Below are 25404 nucleotides of genomic sequence, written 5' to 3' on the forward strand. Positions count from 1 at the left end.
GTAGATTAATCTTGTTTTACTGAGGCATTATTTCTATTGAGTGTTGCGCTCTCAGAGGCCTGGTGGACTAAGGGAAAGAACTGAGGCTGGTAATTCATATAATTTGCATTTTCTTATGGAACCATTTATAATGTATAAATAGCATTTATACATTCAGCTCAAGCCTGAATGTCCTCTGTATCCTTCTTAGTTGTAACTGAAACCACTGCTGGGATAGTGGGCAGATTTTTCATTTTATACAAAATCCCATTAATGCACTAGTGGTGTAACAGTGTCAACTTCAGAACTGTGCCATCTAAAAGCAGAGCTACATCTGAATTTAAAAAAGCAATTTGAATGCTTGATGTTGGAGCCAAGGCAATTTAGAGGCAGTATAGACCCGGGTTCTGTACTTCATGTACTAAAACACAGCATAAGAGAGCAATGTATTGTTTGTTATTGTTTCATGGTAACAAAATACACTCACTGGTCATGAGTGCTGAGATATGTCAACATGGAGCTCATGTCAGGATCAGGCCATAACTCAAAAATATTTCCATTGATTTCCGTGGCACAGCTTACTGTATTTATTGGTAGTAGATGAATGGATAAGGCAGAATCAGGTTCCAGGTCAAATTAAGAAACTCCACACATCTCAGTGAAGGGTACAGCCAAATGCAACTTAACGGTTTCAGAAAAGGTTGCTGTTAATTTTTTTCCAGGCTACTCCTCTTAATCAACTTTGATTAAGGCCCTGTCAACTTTAGATAGAAAACCTCAGGTGAACTTGTGTAGTCATATTTCTCACATTCTGTCCAAATAACATTGGCTGTGTAAAAAAACAGATTTGGGAAATTTATCCAAATTTTCTAAGCCCCTATTAGTATCCGTCTAAATGTTTTGCAGGGTGGGTTTAATTCTGCTGTGTGGTACAGCACACTTCCATTGCGTGGATGCTTTTCTCTTAGTATGCATTGACAGATTTAGTGAACTAGGTCCTTTCCATTTGAGATTTATGAAAAGGTAAGAATTTAAAACAGTGGCAAGAGACCAGTCAATATAAAATACCATAGCATTGCTGTCAACCATAATAGTCATCTGAAGGCTGTCATGATGATAAAATTGTACAGGACCAGGCACTGGTGCAGCCTATACTCTACAGAGAATGAGTGTTACCCATATTCAAAACTTTGGCTTGGGTAACCATGTATTTAAAATGCAGGTGCTATAGAAGGGTATCAAACATCTAGCACCTGGAAGAAAAGATCATAAGCTGTTACTCATAAAATGTGCAGTGGCAGAACTATCTGCAGGTTGCTATTTGAAGTCTCGTTCTGAAACCATGGAAGTCAGATGGAGTTTTTCCAGCTTTCCTCTGACTATAAATGTGTGCATGTTTCAAAGTCAAGCTTGACATATTTAAAATGTCACTAACATACCTGAGATAGCGTAGACTTGTTTGATAATTTTGATATTACCTGAAAAGAAAAACAAAACAAAAAAGTAGCAAATATGTGCATCTGCACAGTATTGGCTTCCAAGAACATACAAACATCTAAACCAAAACATTTATGATGATACAAGAAAAGAATCTCATGATAAAACATCTGTTTGAAATTGAATGGTGACATAGCACTGAACTAAGGACACTCCTTGGAAACAGATGTTGTGAGGAAAAAAAAAAAAAGGTTCAAAGTTGTACTTTTTATTAAAAAGATAGTTCCTGCAAAAATAACATTTTCCTTTAAGAAAAAGTTGGGTCAAGGCTCCAAACCTGTGCATGAATTTAGATGGGTGAATGTATACCTGATGGGTTTCAGTGCTGGTTTGATGGAATCATATGCAGGAACAGTGCTCTCTTTTAAACCTAACTGTTGGTAGCTTTAGCTCCTGTGCCAGCCTAGTCCTTACATGTAAATGAACTAACTGACTGTAGCATCGTTGGGGAATTTTCAAAGGCAGCAATGGCACTGAAGCAAGTAGGACCAACATAATCCTGAGGGAGAAACATGTCTAGCAGCTATTCAAGCCATGATAATTTTCATTCTTGGATTAAACAGAAAGCAAAACAAAAGAAAAAGAAGAAGAAATTATGCCAGTTTAATATGTGACTATTTCCAATGAAATCCACTGGAACTGCCGAATAATACCTGTTATGAACATCCTGTTGCTTGTTCGAATGTCCACGCTTTGACCACAGGTAAGTCTCTGACAGCCTACATGCTATATTTTTAGGAGAATTTTAGTCTGCCAGGTAGAATTTTCAGAAGTGATTTTCAGCTTTCCTAAACACACGTATCAAGATAAAAAGTGTCTAGCACCCATCATTTTTAAACTCATAGAATGAGCTTATTTTTCTCCAAAATCAGGTGCAAGAGGTTAAGCTTTTCTGGAAGTCATTGGGACTTCCCCATTTGTTTGATAAAAGTTTTCAGAACTCCTAAAGATACAAATCTTAGGCACAGATTTGGAAAAAATAATTGTGGGAAGTTTTTCTCCCTCTTTTTTTCTTCTTCACAGGTCTTTCAGGTTTATCTGAAACTGTTTTGTAGTTGATCATAAAAGTGAGGGTACTAGTAGTGGTATTATATACAAATACACGATATCTAGGTTTGTGGAAGCAGAAATCTGACTCCACAGCAGCCAAACCAGTAGCAGGTGTATCAATAAATAGCAATAACACTCTAATAACTACCAAACGGAACAACTACAATAATTAGGCTGTGTAAATAACCGCTGTGTTCATACTGAGCTAGATAAAGTACTAGATGATATTAGCAGAGGACAAGATCACAGATACTGAAATCTATGCCAATTAAAGAAACACAATCTCCTTCAAGATTCAGGAGAACAGGAAACTGTAAATGTACTCAAATATCAAAGTCAGAACTAGGAAGTACTAATGGCCCACTTTGCACATAGATTGAAGAAGATTTAATTTACAATAGCGCCCTAAATTTTGGGGCATCAGTTTGCTTGGCTTGTAGGCACAGGTGCAGTATGAATGTTAAATAGCAACCTTAATTAAAACTTCCAGTCAATCCTAAACATTAGCAGCTTCACAAAGCAGATCTCAGAAAGTATGCATTTGCCTGCTGAAAGCTTTAGAAGTAAGTCTTTTATAGTTTTTAATGCTGGTAAAGAGTTAATCCTGATTGCACATCTTGAAAACAGAGATAAAGAAATCATGGTATGGGTGTCTCCTAGATGTCCTGGTGGCATTTCCCACAGCCCTGCTGGGGTCTTTCAGCTGGGCTGGGCTTTCAGCTCCATGGCCAGTTGGTAGCACTGTCCCCTGACTGCAGGACCACTCCACTGCCCATCAATGCTGCAACCACAGCCACCCATGGGTCCTCCTTGGCTCTCAGTGTTATCCTTGCTGGTCCCTGCAGCTGGGAGAAACTGGCTGCAGTGGAAATGGGGTTGGTGGCAGCACTTTGTTGCCTTATGACCTTACCAAGAGAGAGGGAAAGAGATTTTTGCAGGCAGTTTGCTTTTTGCATGTAGAGGAAGCCATGTCCTCAGGAGGAAGAGTAGTAGAAGAGAATAGGTATGAACAGGGTTCTGGTGATGTGAGACACTACGTATTGGATTTTCTTCTTTCATTTCCCCAAAATGGCTCATTTAACCCATTCGGGAAAATTTTAGTCTAGATAAATTGATAATTTTGAGATAAACTTAGACTATTTTTTTTCTTAGTAGAGAAACCATAGTAAAGAGCATTATAATAGCTTCTGTATTAATAAAGTGTAGCCATATTTATTGCTTGTACCTTTGAACTCTGTATTTTGCACATAAAGAACAGGGGCCTGGACTTTATGGCTTGGTAGTTGAAAGCTGGTAAAAGAAATGACAATTAATCTGTGACCAGAGAGAATTCATATGAATCTGGCTTTTAAACTTCCTCCAGCAATTCACTTCTCTTGCCATTCTCAAAAAGGAATACAAGAACATGGACAAAGCCAGTCAAAGGGCTGTAAATTTCAAGACCTCACCATGCACATAGCTTTATGTCTGTAAAAATATAGTATCAGAGTAAATAATTAGGAGGTGCTGTCCTAGTTTCTGATCTGCTTTTAATGTAGGGCAACATGATGGTGTAGCCTTCTAGAAAATGTTTTTTTTTTCTTATACAAAAAGCCAGAGGATGCAAAATAGCTCATGTTCTAGTCCTTTAAGATGAAGTACAACTCTGAAAGTCTAAAGACTGCTGAAAGAAAACCACATGTATTTCCCCTGCTATGCATTAGGAAAAAAAAACCCCAAAAGACTGATATTAGCGTGAGTTGTGTGAAATATTGTCAAATGGTCTAATTCAATTTTTAATTTCAACCCTGGTGACTCTTTATGTCTTGTGAAACCAGCTATTAAATTTAATTTCACAAGATAAACCAATAATAGATCATGTACCAAAAGCAGACTCATATTAAATTCTTTCATGTACGTAACCTCAAAGCCATAATCTCATAATTGTTTAATACATTAATATATAGAGCTTAAAAATTCAGTAATCTTTATCGTTGCTTATTACAAGCACAAAAAGAACATTTCCCTATCTGAAAACACTGGTGGTTTGCTGTTGAAAGCCAGTGAGCTGAAGATTTTTGCCAGGGTCAAGAGACAGTAGTCTTTAATAGAGAAGTAAATTTGCATTTTTAGGCTCAAAAGAATGTTATTGGCTTGTATTGGCCTGATTCCTGTTGCCTTTGTGAGAAATAGGAACAAAAATAGAAACATAATTTCATTGATTTGCTTGTAACTCTTGGGTCCTAAAATATATCTGAATAATTCTTTGTATCTGAGGGGTCAAAAGGATAAAATACACTTTCAGGAAAGGATTTGAAATCAAACTAGAATATTAATGTTCTTAGTCAGCATTTGAAAATGGGAAAAACCCATTTAGCAGCATTGGCAATGTGGGGGAAAAAAATGAGAACACATGCCATATGTTCTATTCTTTGCAAATTTACTGTATGGTAATGGAAAAGATACAAATACATAATGAGGGATTATTGTGCTGCTGAAAACCTTAATGCCTCATGTGTTCAAGCCTCAATTTTCCATAATCAGGAAATTTTTCAATGAAATATCACAAGTGCTATAAATCACAGTCAATCACTTAAAAGGGTTTCTTAGGTTAGATATAATTGCTTTATATCTACATTTACTGAGCAATTTACCCTTTCTTTTTCTTTCTTTTTTTTATTTTTTAAGACTTTCCATAGTTCATTGGCTTGTTCCTAGATTTTCTCAGGTTTATACTTATCTCTTTTCCTTGCTTAATGGAGAGATAAGAAAATGTATTTTGTGGAAGCAGAGGCTTTCAGCATTCTCTGATTCTACTTACAGGAATATAGAGTATATTTAATTAGTAGCAAGAGTTGAACAGGAGATCTGTCACCAGTATTTTGTCCTAGGTGACCAATAACTGTGAATTTCCATTAGCCCTGCAATCTTCTGTTAAGCCATTATCCTACATCGTTCTTATCTTTTGAATAAATTATTGTAGCCTGTGAAATTAGGACAATTGTTCCATAACTGGTTAGCTCTGGATTAGTTTTTTTTAATGCAAATTAATATTTTCTCACATGAGCCTTTATATATAGTATTAAGTTTATTTTGCATGTATTTCTTTAAAACATGGATGTTAAGTTCAATGCAATTATACTTTGATTGTTTTATTAACAATACAGGATCTATTGCATTTTGTGTTAAAAAGATAAAACACGCCACAGAAACAAAATATAACCTCTCTGTCACTTGCTCCAAAAATACGTATAGAATAAATGGTAAGTGTGGCTGGTATAATTTGCCATTTTTACTCCTACATTCTTACTTTCCTCTTCCCTACCTCAAAACAGGAGAAAAAAATAGTGTCCCAAACTGCTCCTAGGATAGCTCTTTCATAGTAAACCTGTGCCAAAAAAAGTAATAAAAAAAAATAAGGAAGTGACTGTCAATAAGGTCAAAAGAAGACAAAGGGAGGAATTGTTAAAACTGACAATAGACCTGGCACTAACTGTACATGGCTCTGGCAGCTTGCATTTTTGGAAAAGCTTGCAGATTACTACAGACAAAAGATACATTTTTTAATATTACTACAATTTGATTACAGTCAGGTAATTTACATAATATTAATAGAAATTACAATGAATGCTAACAGCTTTCAAAGCCATAAAACTCAAAATTCTTCCCCTTCCTGAAAATATTCAGGTATATGATTAACTTCATGCAACTCTGAGATTTCATGCAGGCTTGAAAATATTTGCAGGACTGGTCCTGTAATTTGATATCCAATTAGATTCCTCAACTTGAGGCTGTATATACTGTGGAAAAGTGGCTTTTGGGTTTGTATTGTTACCTTTTCCTTAAATGAAACTTCATACTGCTTTTTACATAATTATGTGTCTCTAACTTGAGAGTATCTCTTGAAAAGAAAAGAGGAAGACAATGAAGTGTATCTTGAAAAATATTCTCCCAACTAATTTTATTATCTGCAAATTGCCTTTTTCTAAGCATCCCCAATGTTGCCCAGATATTTTGCTAGCACTCAGAGGCCAAATCAATTGTGGACATATGTTAATAAGAAGTGATTCACTGAGGACAGCAACATATCTGTGGAGAACTTTTAAGAAAGTCCAGCTTTGTCTGGCTTTCAGGGTAAACCTTACAAAGAGGAAGGCAGGGACTTCTGAAATCTGTTTCCCTATTTTAAAATCTCTGTGGTTGGTTGTTGTTTTTTTCTTTCCTCAGAAACATTTCTTCTAAATAATAAATATTTTCTTTTTGGGTGGCAACTTGATGAGTAGATTAACTTCTAGTCAATGCTCCCAGAAGGAAAAAAAGTGCAAATTGAGCAAACATACATCTGTCCCCTAGACATATTCAGAGTTAAAACTTTGGGGAAGACATACAGTATCTGTGAAAGTGATTTACATGATTTTTCCTCAGGGCAAAAATTCATGTCCTGGCATCTGAAGATATCAGCAGAAGTCTAAGTAAGTATATAACCTTGTTAAGTAAGAGAGCCATCATAATTTCCTTCCCCTGAGATGCAATTTGTGTTTTCTGTATATGCATAATACAGCAAAGCTGAGCACATAGCTTTTCAGAGCTCTTGGCAGTTTTGTTACTCAAGAAGTTCTGCACAGGTTAGAAATGAAGACAACATGAACACTCAATAAGTGAGTAAATTTTTTTCCGTTTTCAAAGTACTGTGGAATAAAGCTGAACTTAGTGTCAGAGAAAAGAATGAACATGGTGTGATTATCAATGGAGCCTGTCCCTGAATGCTTACTATATATGCAGTACTGTACTGTGTATACACTATATATGTATATTCTGTATGTTAATATTTGTTAGAGCAATCATGTTATGATTTATCACAGCATTGAAAAAATGATCTTAGGTAAGAACTGAATTTTCAGCAGAAATCTAGTTACATAGGTAGCTTCTGTGTCCCTGGTTTTGCTGAGTGAAGTTATAGATGATTAAAAAAGAAAAATATGCTGATAAATTTATTTTTATATCACTAAAGTCTTAGGCTGTATTTGTACATTTATGATTTTGGTTTTCATTTTTATATGCTTTCATGTCTTTGAATGGAGGGGTGGGTCTAGATGATCGTCAGAGCTCCCTTCCAACCTCAGCTATTCTAATACTATTCTATGATGTTTTAAAAAATTGTGCTGAAAATGCTATCAGCTCAATAAATTGAGAATGCACGCTTGTATCCATGTAGAGCACCTACTTGATACTCAAGTTGCACTGATTATAGAGTTTTCTCAAAGACTAAATCATATTCATTTCATACATTTCAGCATGTATCCTGAGGTTTATAATGACTCTACAAGAGACATAGAAACTTTACCATATAAGCCACTTGGACATGTTCATTACATCTCAAGGTAGCCTGTGCCTTCAGAACCAACGTTCTTATGGAAGAAATTGTGGTAAGTATTGTCGTTTCCTTCATAAATTAATCTTACTGTACACAGAATGATAAAAAGATAGGTTACTGTAAGAATGCTTCTAAATTTAAGGCCAGTATCGGGGCGTTGTTATATCAATGCAACATAAAAGTGTTTATGGACAACAGAAATCCACCCTCTAAATTCGTATCATTTTAAGGTTAAGACATATTAGGATTAATTTTATTTTTCCATTTTTTCCAATGTAGAGACAAAGATATAATATTAATATTGTAAAAGTCACAATATCAGGTTTTCTAAGGCACAGTGGAGCATGTTGGAAAAAGTTGTAATCTATCAGCCCTGTGTAATTAAACTAGAAATATGGTTAGATTCCAAGGCAATACTCTGAAAGCCAGGAGCTTTTCCTGACTAAAATTTTGACACAGTGTTTTATACTCTCCTCATCTGAAACATCCATAAGCTGCTTTGCTAGCCTGTATTTTTTTTTTTTCCAACATGTAACCCTCTGGTTAAACTTTATAATCTGATGCAGAATGCAATAATCCCAGGAAGTGAAATGGATGAGAATGGAGAGTATTCAAAATGACTCAAAAACTAAAATTAGAAGTAGTAAAATTTTGGTGCATATTTAACCATTTTAATTCCAGTTACAGTAAAAGATACATTCTTGTATTGGTCAAGAAAGTGCTAAGGTCCAATTGTGAAAATCCTAATTTCATATATGCGTTGAGTAGTCTTTCTACAAATAATGTGTAACTAATCATCAGAATTCCTATCTCTTAACCCATTCCCAAAAGTAAAAGAGTGACCACAGGGTTAGGAATTTTGAGGTGGATCATGTATATACGTAATACATTCCCAGACAAAACTAGATGGATTCTCTTCCTCTCTTCCCCTTTGGCCTATTCCACATATTGTGGGATTTATCCTTAAAGCCAATCATCTATTTGTTTTAGTCGTAAAATGGAAAAGACTTGTAAAAACACAAGAATTGAAGGAAAAAGATCATTAATGGAAAAGATGACATAATTGCATCAGTAAGTTGTGGTGAGATGGATCTTCTAACTGGTAAATGGCCACAGGTCAGAAGAACAAACTGTTAGACAAAAATAGATGGCATAGGTGGCTGTGTGTTGTTATTTTCAAAAATATTAGAATGACTGAAGGCTATAGAAATGACACAGGAGTGTACCATGAAAAAAAATTCTTCAGATAAAGATACTAGGAAAGAAAATGAAAAGCCAGCGAGACTGCAAGAGAAAAGGCATACTGGTCTGTACTTTTCGTATGGCGTGTTTCCTTATTGCATTATTTCTCAGTGGTGTACCATACTGAAGGATATATTAGAAACATGATAGCGAGATGATTATTGTGAGGGGGTACGTGGTGAACTGATGGCTCAGAGGGACCACACATCATACTCACCAATGATTGCAAGTTAACAAGCTTTATGAGTTAGCAGACAACAAAAAGGAGTGAAACCTGGCTCGTGCTATAGCTCCAGGTCAGCCCTGCTCCCACGCTGAGCGAAGCAGGTAATTGCCAGGTTGAGGGAGTGGAGGAAGGACTGACTGTAACACTGCACAGGGAGGAGGGTATTGCAGCAGAATCAATTGTCTGAATCTAGCATCCACCTTAAATAGCCAAAGAACCATCAAAACAGGCTTAGTGTCATGAATACAGGTAGGAGACCTGTGAAGTATCTTGCAGAGAGCTAGATGACAAAACTCATTCCAAAACTGCTTCTCGTTCATTTAAAATTGGAAAGGAAGTGTAAAAGAGGTGAAGGAACTGCTCTGTTTTCTTGTCAATGTTTATGCCCTTCTGTAGCTGCACAATCCTTTTATTTGTTCATGGAAATACAGAAGTTTAGCTGTGTAAGTGAAGTTGTATGACTGCTGCCTTGTTCAGCAATAGGACAATTTATTTTGGGAATAGGGAGAGAGAGAGGGAAGAAGGAAAAAAAAAATCCAGGTGGTCCCAGAAGCATGAATGATAAATCTGAGCAGCTTGTAAGACGTGAAAGAGGACGGAGTAATATTTCACAGCAGCACTGACTGCAGAGTAGTCCATGCAGAGAGGCAGGTAAGAGACTTACTGTAGTGAACTCATCAGGAGTCATGTCGCAACGTTAATTATATGTTCACAGTTTTTAATAGTATGAGGATCACTTTCACTCCTGTACTATAATTGCTGAGAAGATGAGAAGTTTGCAGACTCCATCTCATATCAAAAGAGATATAAAGGAGAAATGGAGATACGGTGTCTGACAGGCAGAAAGCAGTGGAAGCGCAGCCATCAGCCACTTAGGATCTCTAACAGAACAAGGGGAGTTTGTTCTATCTGCCTGGAAAGCACACATGGGCCAAAGAGAAAGGTAATGAACAGGAACCTAAGTTTGGGGGTTTTTTTTGTTTGTTTCAGAATAATCATGCAGATAAAGCCTTAGACTTCTGTTGCTTTAGGTGATGTATTGACTTCTCTGTTCCTCCTGTTGTAATAATGCTTTTATGGAAACACAAAAGTTTCCATTGACTGGTCTCTTGTTTTGCAGAATTTATACCTACTGTGCCACAGACAAGAAACACCAGTGAGTTATACACCCGCAGTAATAGTATACAGCCTTCTGCCAGACAAGCTATTGATAAAGGTGGGTGCTTAACTGCAGTTTGTTTAAAAATGCCAAATTTTCCTCAAAGTTATCCAACCCCACTCTAAATGACCAAGTAGGGCTTTTTAACTTTTCTCAGCTAAGCCACTTCTTTCTACACAGCTGCCAGGTAATGTGGCAGAACACTTTTCTCTATTTAAAAGGTGGTTGGGATATTTGGGAAATCTCTTATGAAAATTATTTATTATCAAAATATTTTGCAACTTGTGATTGTCCTGCAGTGTACAGGATGAGCTGTGATCTAGACTGGGGTGAAGGAATCATGACTAAGTTAAGCAGTGTAGTAAGAGTTGATTTGGAGATTGATTTTTTTCAATTAATAGGTTTTATTATAAACACATAGGTAATACCCATGAAATAGGATTTTTTTGCTCTGAAAGTTAAACACATCAATAAGTAATTATGTGACTGAAGTTTTATCAGGTTTTCTTATCTTACAACACTTGCCAAAATTAAAAGCAACTATGTCCAAAAAACAAAAAAGCTTATTTTTTTGTTAATATCAGTAGAATTGCTACTAGGATAACTTTGATTTGTTTCTTTAAAGCAAAATACTGTTTATTATGCAGACAATAGCCACATTAAAAAAAGCAGAAATGCTGTTTCCATTGCTGATTCATAATAGATAATCAAATATGTAACAAATAGAATCCCTTCTGAGTTATTACTATATTGGAAAGCAGCACTCATAAATTCAACAAAAATGTATTAAAATACCTAGAAAAAGCATGACTAAAGACACAAGTATGAATATATGTCAAAAATGTAATCTACTGGCTGAAAAACAGACAGTGGCTAGGGAGACTTTCAGCTGAATTTTGTGCTTGCATTCATAATATTTTTTACTATCCTTTTTTCTGCCTTCTGGAGTAATACCACCAGTTGGCACAAAGAAAAATAGAAATAAACCAATTAAAAAGAAATAAGGTGGTCTTACATATATGTTCTTAAAATACTTGTTTAATGCTTAACTGGCATGAATCAGAAAACTTGGCATATTTTAGATTAGAATTTGTAGACTTTTTTCTTCCCAGTCTGTGCCCTCAGTTGTATGCTGCAGAGCTTAGAGCTGTTTTCACCTTTAAGAACAATTGGTTTGGCCAATTGTCAGTTTTCCCAGTAGAAAACGAGGAGCATCCCTTGTAATTTGTTTGGTATTGCTAATAGCAACCTGAGCGTTATTATATTAAAAAAACCCCACAACTCAATCATTAAAATTTAATAAATTCTAAACACCAGCCTCTCCAAAGGACAAGAATTAGGCCCTGTTTGGTCAGACAATGCTTTTCTAGGGGAAAAAAAAATTTTCAATGTTTTTATTGCTTCTTGATTGCTGTTTAAAATTTATTTGTCTATTTATTTATTTTATTATGAAGCAGCCTGGCTAAGCGGCAGTAAGACTCAATGTTCCCAGCTGAAGGAAGAATCTACCACTTTTTTGTGCAATTTTTGTCATTATATTTCATTTACATGGCAGATGTGCTGAAGGAAGCAGTGCTTCCCCCTGCTTCAGAGACTGAGTATATTCATTTTAAAGAGAGTAGCTTCTCCTCCTTTGGGGGGAGGGAGAAGGGAAGCTCTTGTCAAAGGCAGATCATTACTTTTAAGGCTACAAAAGGAGAAGTAGATTCTTATTAATTATGAGGCCTGTCCACAAAGACAGATTTTTGATTCTTCAGGATTATCATCTATTCTTTTTGAAAATGACACATATTGATAGTGTTCTAGTGAGGCAAAGATTGTGCCCGCATGAGTTTTATCTTCCTTTGGGACTTCATTACAGCTTGAGGGATGCCATAGGTGTCAAGGAGGCCTCTTGTTCTTCATATTAGTCTGGCTGTAACCAGCCTTTGGGTTTTTTGATGAATAATGATGTCTACACTGTAGACACTTCTGCACAGACACACGAAATCATCAGAAACAATAAATTATTTCCAAGCCCACAAAGATATTGTGTAAATATTTACCTATTCTGAGTTTCTCACAGGATTATTCAGAGTTATGAACATCTGCTACTGCTCTCTAAATATATAAAATAGCACATGTTTTCCAGGGCTGGTGGATAGCAAAATCATTTCCAGGTTCTTTCATATAATTATATTATATGTTGCAAGAATCTTCTTACGAGTCTTTATCCAGATATCTGACTGATGCAATCTGGAATGTATCATGCAAAATTATATGGGTGTGGGGAAGGGGGTTGTCAATATCTGTGTCACTTAGTACATTTACAAAAACAGTTATAAGTTTCTTGAGCAAAATTCAGCAAAGAAAGGAAAGGATGAAATATATATAATCAACATAAAGACTTCTTTCTAATTTGCATCTTGCTGTGATGGGAATATATGAAAAGATGGCATAATAGCACTGCCAGTGTGATTGCACACACATTAATGGTTATAATCATAAATCACTTAATGATTGCTGGGTTTAGAGCTATCATGAGGAACCACTGAAACTTTATCTCCCTGTTTTTGTGTCTTTCTGTTTTTCTGTCTATTACTCATTAGAAGCTGAAATAGTTACACAATTGTCAGCTCCTGTAGTTAAAAATCTCCTGAGCTTTTCTTCCAAGATTGCTTGAACAACACTAAATCTTTCTATAATCAGGTATGGTTTCCACTTGTTACTAGGAAATCTGGTTACAGCTCCTCTTTGTTTTACTGGACAGTAACATGTTTATGGCAGCCCTGGAGACTTTTCCACCACTCCACCTGCTTGGAATTTACTGCAGGTGGAGCATATCATTATATACACTCTTAGACCTGCAAGAGAACCGAGAAAACAAATTAGAAAAGTTTTTCTAGAGATTTCTGGGTGGGTAAGGTGGCACATGAACGAGTGCTTGGGATCCAACTTCGAATATGAGATTTAAATTGAATTAAAACTAAGTGGACCTGAAAGGACTGGAATTAGATGCCCTGCTTATTTTCCTCTCTACAAGTTTACATTTATATGTTTACACCTTTCTACTGCAATTGTTTAAAGACCATTGCTGTGGAGGCACTTACAAAGTACACTTTGTAAGAAGCTTACATAGAAAAATCAACCTATATATTGCATCCATTGAGTGTCTGAGCTGAAAAAGGACTGTGGACCACTGTTCTTGCATGCATTAGAGCAGTTCTGTCAGTCTAGAGGTTCCTCAGGCCACTAACCTTCTGCACAGAAACACGTGTGAATAGGCATGAGCGGGGAAGACTGTGCTGGAGTGGCATGCATGCAGGGCATCCATTGATGCTCTTCTTCACATACCAGCCAAGCAACAGGCCACTCTTCATGCAAATGCCTATGCTACGCGGAGGATAGCCACCCAGGGTATGGAGTTTTGAAACTCTGCAGCTCTTCGTGGTGTTTGCCCAAACAAATAACCTTTTTTACACTTTAAGCTTCCTTGGCATTACATTTGTCCCCTGTCTAGATAGTACCCTTGTCCCCAGTCATGTGCTTTCAATGTTACTTCTCTCTGTGTGTAACGAGAAGGGCAATTCAAAGTCAAATACCTCAACTGTTAAATACCAAACTAAAAGTCTGGCTATCACTACATTCGTACACTCACATGGTTTGGTCAGAAAAGGAGAGCTGTCATAAAATTTTTTCAGTATTAAAATCTGAATATAAATATTTGCTATGTAATATCAGTGAAAATACTTTGGAAAGTCTATACTGAAGGCTTTCAGCAGTGCTTTATCTGGAATTTCTTGTTATTTCACATAAAATTGATCATTTAAATGAAAAAAACCACATTTTAGTTGCAGTGTGATGAGAAACAACTGTTTCTCATTTTGAATATATGTGACAACATTCTTAACTAAGAAGTGATAATCACTGACCTATGAAATGAATTTTCACTAGGCTGGCACTTGAGCTTCCAGAAAAGGTATAGTTAAATACCTTTATTGGGACACATGCTTTACATTACTTTTTAAACATAAGTTAAAAAGTGGCAAAATATTAAAGAAGAATGATGTTTTCTATGGAAAAATTAAGAGCACAGAACACGTTGGCTGTTTATGATGTGATCAACTGAAAAAGGACTCATGTAGGTAATGACTGAATTATCAAACAAATGGAATGAGTGGTCCTTTTAATGTAATCTATGTATTATTTCTTTATGGTGAAAAAAATATGAGAACTGGCTAAAGTATCAGAAACATCTTAAAGGTAATAATAGCTACAGGAACGTTTAAAGATACTTACATCACTTTCATGGCCTTCTCTTAGATTGTATGTGAGATCATGCTGTATGTCTTCAACAAACTTGTGAGCATACTCTGGGTAAAGGTCAAGCACTTCAAAGAGACCTTTGAGGATAATGCATTGGAGGTCACAGTACGTTAGAGCTTTAACATCTGCATTTGTTTTTATAACTTGATCCCTAATGGATAGGTTTGCTCCAATTAAATCTCCTTTACCTAAAAGAAAATACAAAATTAAAAAACATGAATTCTTTACTTACTTTTTGAATCATAATTCTGCTTAGCATAATTGCTAAATCTTAAATCCCATTGTTAACTTACAAATTGTTTAATTAATAACATTCTAAATTATCTTTATCTAAAACGTGTCTTTTTTTTTTTTTTTGCAGGTGCAAACTTATATGCAATTAATTGGAGGTACAAAGACTGATTTCCAGACATGTAACTACCTGATTTAAGGGAGCAATCAACTAAATATGCATAAAGTTAGGATTTATACTGTAATTAATGGCAGGTGCGATTTTGTATTATATAAAATTATATGAAGTCAAAAGAGCAATCATTGAACCAGAGGTTCTCCTCAAATGTTAATGCAGATTGTCTTTGTTAAGCAGGTTTAGGTTGGGTGGCTTCGAGAGGTCCCTTCCAAACTTGCATTATTCTGTGATTAATAAAGACTGTGAATTCTGAAAATCCACCCAGCACGTGATTCCAACTGGATATTACATAGGAAATGGTGTAGTTGAAGAGTAAGTTAAACTAAGCAGTCAACCATCCCTAAAGCTGCTTAAATAAGATAATTGTATGCTTTAATATACTACTGGTAGTATTTTCTCTTGTCATGGAGCTTGTACAACGTTCTCAAAAGTGCTTATCATAAACCCAGCATAGAGAGAGTTTTTCTTTTATGTCAGGAATATACATACATTAATGCTACGTTGGGGGCTCTTAAAAATTGCAATTAGTATAAACGAGAACTAGTACTAGCTTAGATCAGTCTGGGAAAAGTAAATCTAATAGACAATAAAATTTGTCATTGTTCATCACATTATGCAATGCTTACATAAACAAAATAGTGTAAATCTAAACCATAATTCACTTTTACTTCTTACTGTAAATATCAACAACTTGGATTTATTTCATTATATTAAGATTAACATTGCCAGCCCTCTGCTATTTCTAGCTGTGTAAATATGGGCAAGGGAAAAGATATTTCAAATATACTAAGAATGCTATTTTAACTTCTTAATTAGAAACTTTTTGGGCATACACACTGTATTAGTATCAATAATGCACAAATAATTTGGAAAAATGGTTAATGTTGTATTTGATTGTAGTTACAGTGTTTCACAAAATAATGTCAGCCTGGAAGACACTACAATTGATCCCGTATTGCTAATGTATGCAAAGGCTGTAGGTAGTAAGCTGAAGTTTCAAGTAGAATTATTGCAGCAGTGAAATGATTCTACCTTGAATATCAACATTTGTTACATAAACAGAATTGTGTAAGTTATTCTTATTAGCTCGCTCTTTCTTTTTTATTGGAGAACAAGCATTTCTAAATGTTTATGCAGACACGTCTGCTTGATAATATACCTGCGACATACAATCAAAGTTATAAATTTCTTCTCTTTATGGATGTCTTTTAAATCACTTATTGTTAATATTTTTTAACAAGATGTATACCCAAAAAGTACATAACTATTATATTAGAAAATATTTTCCTATAAAAGATATCCTGACCATCATTATTAGATATCAAGTAATAGTCTCAAGTGGAACCAAACAGCTGTATTTAATCAGAGCATTTAATTGTATTGTTGTTGTATTGCTTGTCACTGGAATAGTTCAGTAAACAAAAACTAATCTACTAGAATTAGAATCATGACAGAATTATAAAACAGTGGTCTGGGAACTGCAAGTAACCCAGCATTGTCAGGGGAAAAAAACGCTCTCTTGGATTTACATCACGTCAGTAACACGGTTTCTCATAGGGGACCTAAAGTTCTGATGCATTCACCTTCTGCTGGTGTCAGTTAGGCTTTACATTAGGAAGCTCCCTTTCACTGTAACAAAACATTTCATTGTATTCTGTTTATGTTTTTACAGTACGATTTCATTAACTTCTCTCAGAAATCCACTAATCTCTTTCTTATTGTTTTCATTGTCAGTATTACACAATGATGCTTTCATTAACATTTTCAGAAGTGCCTGAAAATGGAATCATTAATGAAATCATAGTTCCAATGGGGGCAGCTCTTGACCTTTTGCTGTATTTAAGCTTATGTTTTTTCAAAGCCATATTTTATAGCTTTGATCTACGTGATCCAATAAAGTAGAGGCATTCGAAAACTTCCAAATTACAGATGAGTGACAGAGTGGTGTGGACTGTCAGTCTAATGGAGTAAAAGAGTTATGAAAAAATTTACACACATTTATATTCTAAAAAAAGACCAATAAAATGCATGCTAGTAAAATAAAGGAAATTCAATTACAGAAGACCAGAAGCGTGCATTATCAACAGTCTAGTGCAATCCCACAAAACAGGAAGGAAAGCAAAAAAGGAAATGTACTTTTTAACTCTGCTTTATAAAAATATTAAAAGTTATTAGAAAGAAAAATACATCTAAATCTAAAGAGGTATTAAAATCACAATACAAGAATTCTTTACATTTAGAGTAAAACTATATATTTTACTTTATCAAAATACTTTATAAATATTAACTCAGACAGATCTAATTATCCTTTAGCTGAAGATGAAGGAAATCTATTTAGTAGGCATTAGATTGGGGTCAATTACTGAAATTTACAGATAGAGTTGCTTAACCCTAGATAAGTCAATGCAGTCATCTAGCAAACAGCAATTAAACAAAATTTATTAGAACAGAACTTCTGGCCTTTCTCTGTTCTAATATAATCAGATGACTGTTGGCAGCATCAATTAGCTTGAAGAAGTAACTCTTTGGGGAGCAGAGCCAACAATGCTGTTTTTTCACCACATGGCTGTCCTGCAAGGGGTGTTTATATGCATGCATCAAACATTGAGTGTAATCTCACATTGCTTTCTTTCATTTGAGAGCACTGGTAGGAGCACAGCCTGGCCACTGATTTTCAGAAAGATTTAGGAACTAATAACCGATGTGCTCTGGGGTGTCAATACAGTCATCAAATTTAGTTGAAAGCAACAATTTGTATCAAAAGCTAGCAAGTACCTCCTTAGATGCAAAGGAGAGAGAATAAGAAAATCAGGATGCAAGTGAAATATCACATAGCTAGTACTGTAGCAACTGAATGCTCCTGAGGGTGAAAAATGAGGAAGTTTAAGCTTAAAAAAATTAGGAATGTTCATAGAGTATGAAGGCTAAAATTGAACTAATTCCTTCTCATCAGACTACTAGAACATGCTAAGCCATTAGATAATAGTGAAGGTCCTCCTACACTGGAGGACCATTCTTTCTCTTTAAATCTATGATTATGAGCATACCGAGAATCGCCAGCACCGTGCTGTCCTTCAGGACTTCCATGGAACCTGAGCACACAAAGTAGATCGCTTGCAGGGCATCTCCCTGCCGGAGGAGGTATTCCCCAGGAGCACAGAAGGAGGTTTTGATATGCAGAGACAGAGACCTGAGGCAACCACGGCTGGCACACTCAAAAAGGGAGAGCTGCAAAATCTCCTTGTTCAAGTGCATGGTGATGTCTGACCGGAGCTCGTCTGGGAAGTCTTTTAAAAGCTGTTCAAAAAAGAGAAAAAGGGGAGAGAAAAGAAAAAGTGTAAAATAATTTATTGCCTGTTTTGCAAAAGTGATCTGATTTAATAGTGCTGCACATGCTGCACCAATGCAAAGATTCCCATATGATTTTTCTTATCCCCTTGATAAGACATGTCTTAATATGACATTATTATTATGACATTAAGCCATAAGATTCATCAATAAATTTTTACACTCATAAATTCCAGGAAAAACTTGAAAAAAAATCTGCCTTTATACAAAAATGAAGGCAAAAAAGTCAACAACACTGTGTAGGAATTCCCCCTAATGCAAAATTTAACCTTGTTCAAGTTGATCTCAGCTGTTAGTAGGCTGTTCAGGTACATACCACTCTATACAGTGGCATAAACAGAGTAAAAATAAACTTAGTTAAGATTTTCTTTAAAATGCCTGTATAAAATTCATCAATAAGCTAGATTGCTTTTTCTATGGTAAAAGCCCTAGAAAAGCAATAACTCAAAAAACTTCTATGTGGCAACCTTTTATGCTGTTTTTTTTTGGGGGGTGTGGTGGGTTCCCCTCCCCTTCTTTTCTTTTAAATGATGCAATTGGACACTAAAAGAGAGTTGGAAAAGGAATGGAGACAAGGTGCATGTTCAGTGGAGGAACCTATGGAAACTAAAAGACAATAAGGTCTTCCTGTTTTCCTTGGTTTTATTTTTAAGCAAATTCCCATTATAGCCTTGGCAACGCTTAATGGTATCTATATATGTTTTGCAGAAAATCTGCTGCAGGATGGCAGAATTGAGAGAAACACCTTTCTCCTCAGAGACAGTCTTCTGACAATGACCTATAACTGCTCAAATCATCAAAAATTTCAGGTGGAGGTTTTAAAAAAATGTTTAAGTGGTTTCATGTGTCCACCCCATTGGTGCAAAATGGCAGAGTGGCAAAGTGGTGGCAGAGCCCTGGACCACTGCAAGCTGCAAGCCCACAAACATAGTTTTCTCTGGAGTTTGAGGGCATCTGGCATCTGAGCAATGCACACAGGCAAACTTGACCGAATGGGCTTAGACAGGGCAGTTTGCGGATGGGAGGCAAATCATGAAATATTGGTGGTCACCCCAAGGCTGCTGTTGTAGTACAGCAGTCACTCACTTTCAGTGCCACTAAAAGTACAGAAAAATACAGAAGCTGAAGGTGAGCCTTAATGAAATCTAGGAAAGCTCCGGCATCTAAGTGGATTTTGTACCTTTGCAAATCTTACTAGGCTCCTTCTGTTGCTAGGGTGCTGTTGAAAGTATCATTATTTGTGCTGTGCATACCACAAAAAGAATTTAACAGGAAAAGAATATTCTCAAACCCAAATCTTTCTGCTTATTTCCACATTATCTTTAGAGGCCACTGAGTTTTATAACGACATATATAACAAAAACTCTGAAGGGAATGGTTCATTCAAATAACACTCCAGCAGAGAGAAGTCATTATTTTTCCTGAAGTACAGTAATACATAACCTGGGTAAGTCATTTAAAACAAGCAAGCAAAGACACGGTCAGAAATCCTTCCTTTGATTTAACTCCTATGGTACATTCTGCAATATTTAAAAATATAGGGAAATGAAGAACATAAAAATTCAGGCCAAACCACTTGTTTACAGGATTGCAAAGAATAAAAGAAAATGAAAGAGGGAGGAAAGGGCAGTAAAGAAGTCCCTCCTTTAAAAAACACCCCAAAAACTCAGTAAATATTTTATTAGATAAAAGACAAATCTCTCTCAGGGATGTTTCTGCTGAGATCATCCAAAAGGTTTCTAATTAATGCCTCTTCAGCATTTCAGCATTATGGAGGACTTTGCATTTTAAATATACAATATGGTGTTCAAAACCAGATTTTTCAACACCATGCCCTCTTCCTGGTGTAACCTGGCTTTATTTTTAGGCATGTTCTTTTCTATATGTGATAACACAGAACACAGCATCACAAATGGAAATTCCTCCCTGCCCTCCTCCCTCATTTGGTTACCTCATTGGAATCAATTCCATTATTGACAGACCACGTTGTTTGGAAATATTCAAGCATCCTTTGCTTTAGCTGCTGTGGCAGGTGATGGACCCGTATGAAGTCCTTCAGATCCTTGGTTCTTGTGTGATAAAGGGACCATCTGGAGTACATCCTTTGAATTATGGCAGTCACGTTGCCGAACACCAAGGCATGCATCAGAGCTGGAGAGGACAGAAATTATGTGCAATATGGAGTGACTTGATCATTAAAGTATAACACAGAAAATAAATACTATCTTCACAGCAAATCAGTTTCCTGCTTGATAGGTATAGTAAAGGTTGTGAATATAAGACTCTGTGAGTAATGTACAGTAGTATTCATATGATTATTCTTTTCCATTTTTTGTGTCACTAACAGTCACAGTCATATGACAGGGTAGAACCACATCTGATGCTATCTGGTTGGGTACCAAGCAAAAGAATGCCCAAGCCAAATTAATTTATAGTCTACCAAAGGAAAACACATGGACGCATGTAGGCAGGCATGCTCAGGAAATAAGGAGAAACTATTAATCAGTATGAAAACTAGACCCAAATGGTCAGTTAGCATCTACATAGAATGCAATAGATTTCAGAGAACTCATATAAAGAAAACCAATTACTAATGGGGACCATGTGTAGTGCAAACAACATTTAGAAATGTATCATATTCCAGGGAATAAGATGTTAAACAAAAGGAAAGAAATAACCCCATTGTAAAGCACAAATTCAGGTTGAAAAAAAGATACATTCAAACTGACAATCCGATTTCTTATGTTGCTCGAGAAGGTCAAATGCGGTGTGAAATTGCTTATCAGAAAGTTCTGACATCCTGGAGTTTGTCTGCAATTAGAGACTGGCTTGGGAATAAAAAGACCAGAAGCAAAATTGAAGAAATGCTTACAGAGAGAGGTTGTCTGGGTTTGCCTGTGCAGAAATAATGTGTGCTGATTATCAGTGGGAAAAAATCACTGCTAGATTATCTGTCATGTGGTATTGATCCAAGGTATATAATATACAAATTTACAAATCGACTATTGGAAAAGCTATTAAAGAGCTTGATTATTCCTCTTAAGGGACAGCTATCTTTCTAGTGCTTGAAAGAAAGCAGACAGACTCCTCACAGTGGCAAAGGAATTGGCTTATAAACAAGACAAACAAGAAGTTGACCTTGTAAGGCAATTTACAGATGTCCAGGGTTAGTGAGAAGAGACAAGGGGGAACAGGGGGTGGAAAGGATGCATTTTGGTGGTTAATAATGCTTTTACTTGGTAGAAAAAGGCAGAAAATTCTTTAGTTTGGAGCGTTGAAAATTTTTATAGGCTGAGTAAAAATATCATTTTCCACTAGGAAAATTTTGAAATTGAATATCAGCCAAAACTATATATGAAAACATGTTTTAAGAGATGAAAATTTAGTATGCCCTAAAGTGTACAGACCGGTGTTTTATTCCTAATAGACTATTGTTTTCTGAGGCATGCTAACCAGTCTGCACGGTATGATGCTAACTCCAAATTTTGTTGCTCTGCTGATTTTCTCAGATAACACCTAAAATACAATTCCTCAAAAAATATCTGCAAACCAGTCTGCTCTGCTTTCTTACCTGGGAATATTTTCTTCACTGGATCCTCCCACATCTAAAATAGTTCTTCTACCTGCTTGCTTCTGAGTAACTTTACCTTTCAGTTTTCAGTTCCCTTTCACTACATTCAGTTGACTAGTTCTTCAGGATTTATTCAGTGCACAAGCATATTAATTCCACCGCTCAATAATATAAGAAATGAAAAAGAAATCGCTATACCTGAACTAAATAAAAGTATAGAATACTTTTATATTCTACTCTATTAAGTTTGTGAAAGTCTGACATATCAAAGTGAATTAAATATTCATCATTGCCTTACACAGGATATCTCTTGATTTCCTGTTAGAAATGAAAACCAACTTCCTTCATTCTAATAGACTTTAGGTAGTGAAAACCCCAAAGCACAGGGACCACATTGTATTTTAAAACTTTAATTTTATGCTACCAGCAAAAGCAATTAATGAGCTGCCTGTGTTTTTGTGACGTTGTCAAAATCATAATGGTATCATTCTTGGTGATTCATTGTATTACTGCCACTCACTTTCAAGACTGGAAAAAATGACAATAATTCATTGAGCACTTTTTATACCACTTGATGCTGCAAATACATAATTTGTGGGTCATTCACTGTATTCCCTTGCTTTCAAGTGTCAAGTTGCCAATTTATTTTTGCCCAGGAAAATTTATGCTGCAAAGTTGACATCCAGTGCCTTGCTGACTAGCCCTGGAGAAATACCTACTAGTATTCCCAGAGCAATTAGGCAAGCAGAAAAAAATAATGAGGGGGGTAGTACTCTAGCAGTGATTTGCTTTTACTCTTTACACCCACTGTGATATTTTTGAGTTGATATACACACTATGAAATAGCACAGATAATATTTTTGGGGAGGAAGATGAAGATAAAAAGAGTCTTGCAGGTACTTCTCAACTGGCCTGGGCTTACCAAGCTTTGCAGGTGCCACCAGCTCACTGATTGAGTCCAGGTGCCTCAGCAGAAAGAAGGTGACCATAAGTGAGCAAATGGTTTTCCCCAACAGTATGACTAGGTAATTAACATAAATAAAAATACTACTAAGACCTCCAAATGACCAAAACATTGCATTTTGATTCTAATCTGAAGTAGTGATGTGGTACAAATTACTTAGTGATAATTAAATTGCTTTTTGTTTTGTCACCAACATCTCACCAAACAGTCCTCCTGGCTCCGTCCTGTGTCTGTTGCCTTGTTTCTGATCTGATCCTTCAGATGTGGATACCCACCAGTTCACAGCTAGATACATGGGTGGGCTGCCCACCTTCCCTCACCATCATCCCCAGGGGGATGGGGATGGAACTGGAACTGAATGTGCACCTATTACTTGGCTGGCCTGAAAATTGCCTGGCACATAACCAAAATGCTCCCCTGGCACATGGCTGGGCCACACACTGACGATAACGTGAGTTTGCATTTTACTGGCTGATGACTGTCTTTTGTCGGCATAAATGATCAAAAGGTTAGAAATATATCTGCTTAGGAGAGTTTGTCTAGTGTAAAACCAACAAAATTATTTACTTTTTTGCCATTAAAAGTTAAATTTTCTGTTTGTTTTTTTTTTCTTTTAAAGAAACTTAGCAAAATTTCAACTCTTATTTACTTGTCCCCACCCCCAAAAACATTTAACATGATGCTTAGCGTTTGCACCTACCCCCAATCAGCATTGTGCAAATGGAGAAGATCTTTTCCGCATCGGTATTGGCTGAAACGTTTCCAAACCCAACACTGGTGAGGCTGCTGAGGGTGAAATACAGTGCAGCAATATAGGCACTTCTGATTGATGGGCCTCCTAGTGTATTATTCTCATAGTAAGGAGACTCAATACGTTTTCCTAGCTCATGAAGCCAACCTGAAAAACAAAGCATCAAAAGAACTATTATGGAATACTGACACCATGAAAATTACATATTCCGTAAACCAAAATAATACTAAAAAAAAGTTATTTAGAAAACACTGCACTATTCACACAATTCCAAGAATAGAAAGAACATTAAACTGTAGGAATTTGTACAGCATGTTAAGTATTGTGTCTCTGGAGTATTTTTTTAATGCATTATTATTTATGATAATAGCTGTATTTCTGTGTGGAAATCAAGTGGTTTTGAATTGCATATTACAGGTCTAATTAGATAATTCACAAAATCTGTTAAGGCACTGAAAAGAAAAAAATCATCACACTGCAGTAAGAATGCAACATCGATTTGATTCTTTCCATTAATTAATGCTTGGAAAGCTTTTTGAGATTCTAAGACTAAATTGTTATAACAATAATTACATATTTAGAGGTTTTTACATGTTTCTTTTTACAGTAGAAAAGATTCAAACAACTAAACGTAACTTACAAACCAGGATTAATTTTCAAAATATGCTTCAGTAAGTATTTTCTAAATTGTTCATTTAATCTTTCCTTTCATTTTGCTAAATGTTTCTCTGTGTGTTAAAGAAAGTAGAATTGGCTACTGCCTCAGAGATATTTAAACACCAACAACAAACCAAGAAAAAACTACAAAACAACAACACAGGATGCAGTTCCTCTTTTGGAAAAGGAAAACAACCAACCTAAATGAACAGCATAAACACAATGCTTCACAAAAATCAAGATGGTAAAAAAAAGTTAAAAATCAATTTGTGTGCCCAGTTTTGCCTCTTAAGCAGTTTTCTTGGGAGACTGGGAATCTCTCCTGGATATTCAGGGAGAGCTGCCAAAACATAATATTCCTGGCAGGCAGAATTTTATTTCAGAAAAATTGGTTGGGAGTCCTCCTGTTGTAAGTTGAGACCTGACAGACTGCATCACCTTCTGAAGCTTATTCTCTCTCTACTCCAATCAGCATCCATTTCTTCATTTTGGATGAATCCCAGTATGAACTAGGGGAAATCCCCTCGTACAAAATATCTGCAAAAGTAGGGGGTAGATTTAAGCTATCTGTCCTGGCACTTCCAGTGAAGTTGGGGGAAAAGTCTGTCAGAATTTACCACCTAGAGCAGACTTTCTGAGCCCTGGCTCAGCTCCCTTGCACGCCCTCCTACAGAGAGAGCTAAGCCAGCAGGGGTGGGTAGTGACAGCGTAGGGTCTAGCCATGACCCTGCTGACCCACTCTGTGCAGCCCAGTGAATTTAATCAAAAGCATCAATGAAAGTGTTCTGCATTGTCGTAAAATGGCAGTACTGGGTGGGCTGGTTTCTCTTGCTAACAGACAATAAAGTATATGAAAATCTCTTCGTTTTGCCTTGATAGAAAGTACTAATCAT

The 25404-nt window shown here is 36.1% G+C and overlaps 1 protein-coding gene across 1 annotated transcript in view; it reads right to left on the bottom strand.

Moving 5' to 3' along the window:
- Positions 1-25404, bottom strand: part of KCNH8 (potassium channel, voltage gated eag related subfamily H, member 8) — a 176046-nt gene that overhangs the window by 18092 nt on the left and 132550 nt on the right. The window contains exons 8-12 of the mRNA XM_014937670.1: positions 23804-24001; positions 20520-20719; positions 18268-18517; positions 14785-14999; positions 1419-1457 (exon numbers count right to left, since the gene is read on the bottom strand). Coding sequence (XP_014793156.1) covers positions 1419-1457; positions 14785-14999; positions 18268-18517; positions 20520-20719; positions 23804-24001 — 902 coding nt within the window. The remainder of the gene's footprint in view (positions 1-1418; positions 1458-14784; positions 15000-18267; positions 18518-20519; positions 20720-23803; positions 24002-25404) is intronic.

Source organism: Calidris pugnax, unplaced genomic scaffold, assembly GCF_001431845.1.
Source record: "Calidris pugnax isolate Ruff unplaced genomic scaffold, ASM143184v1 scaffold11, whole genome shotgun sequence".
Classification (NCBI taxonomy): domain Eukaryota; kingdom Metazoa; phylum Chordata; class Aves; order Charadriiformes; family Scolopacidae; genus Calidris; species Calidris pugnax.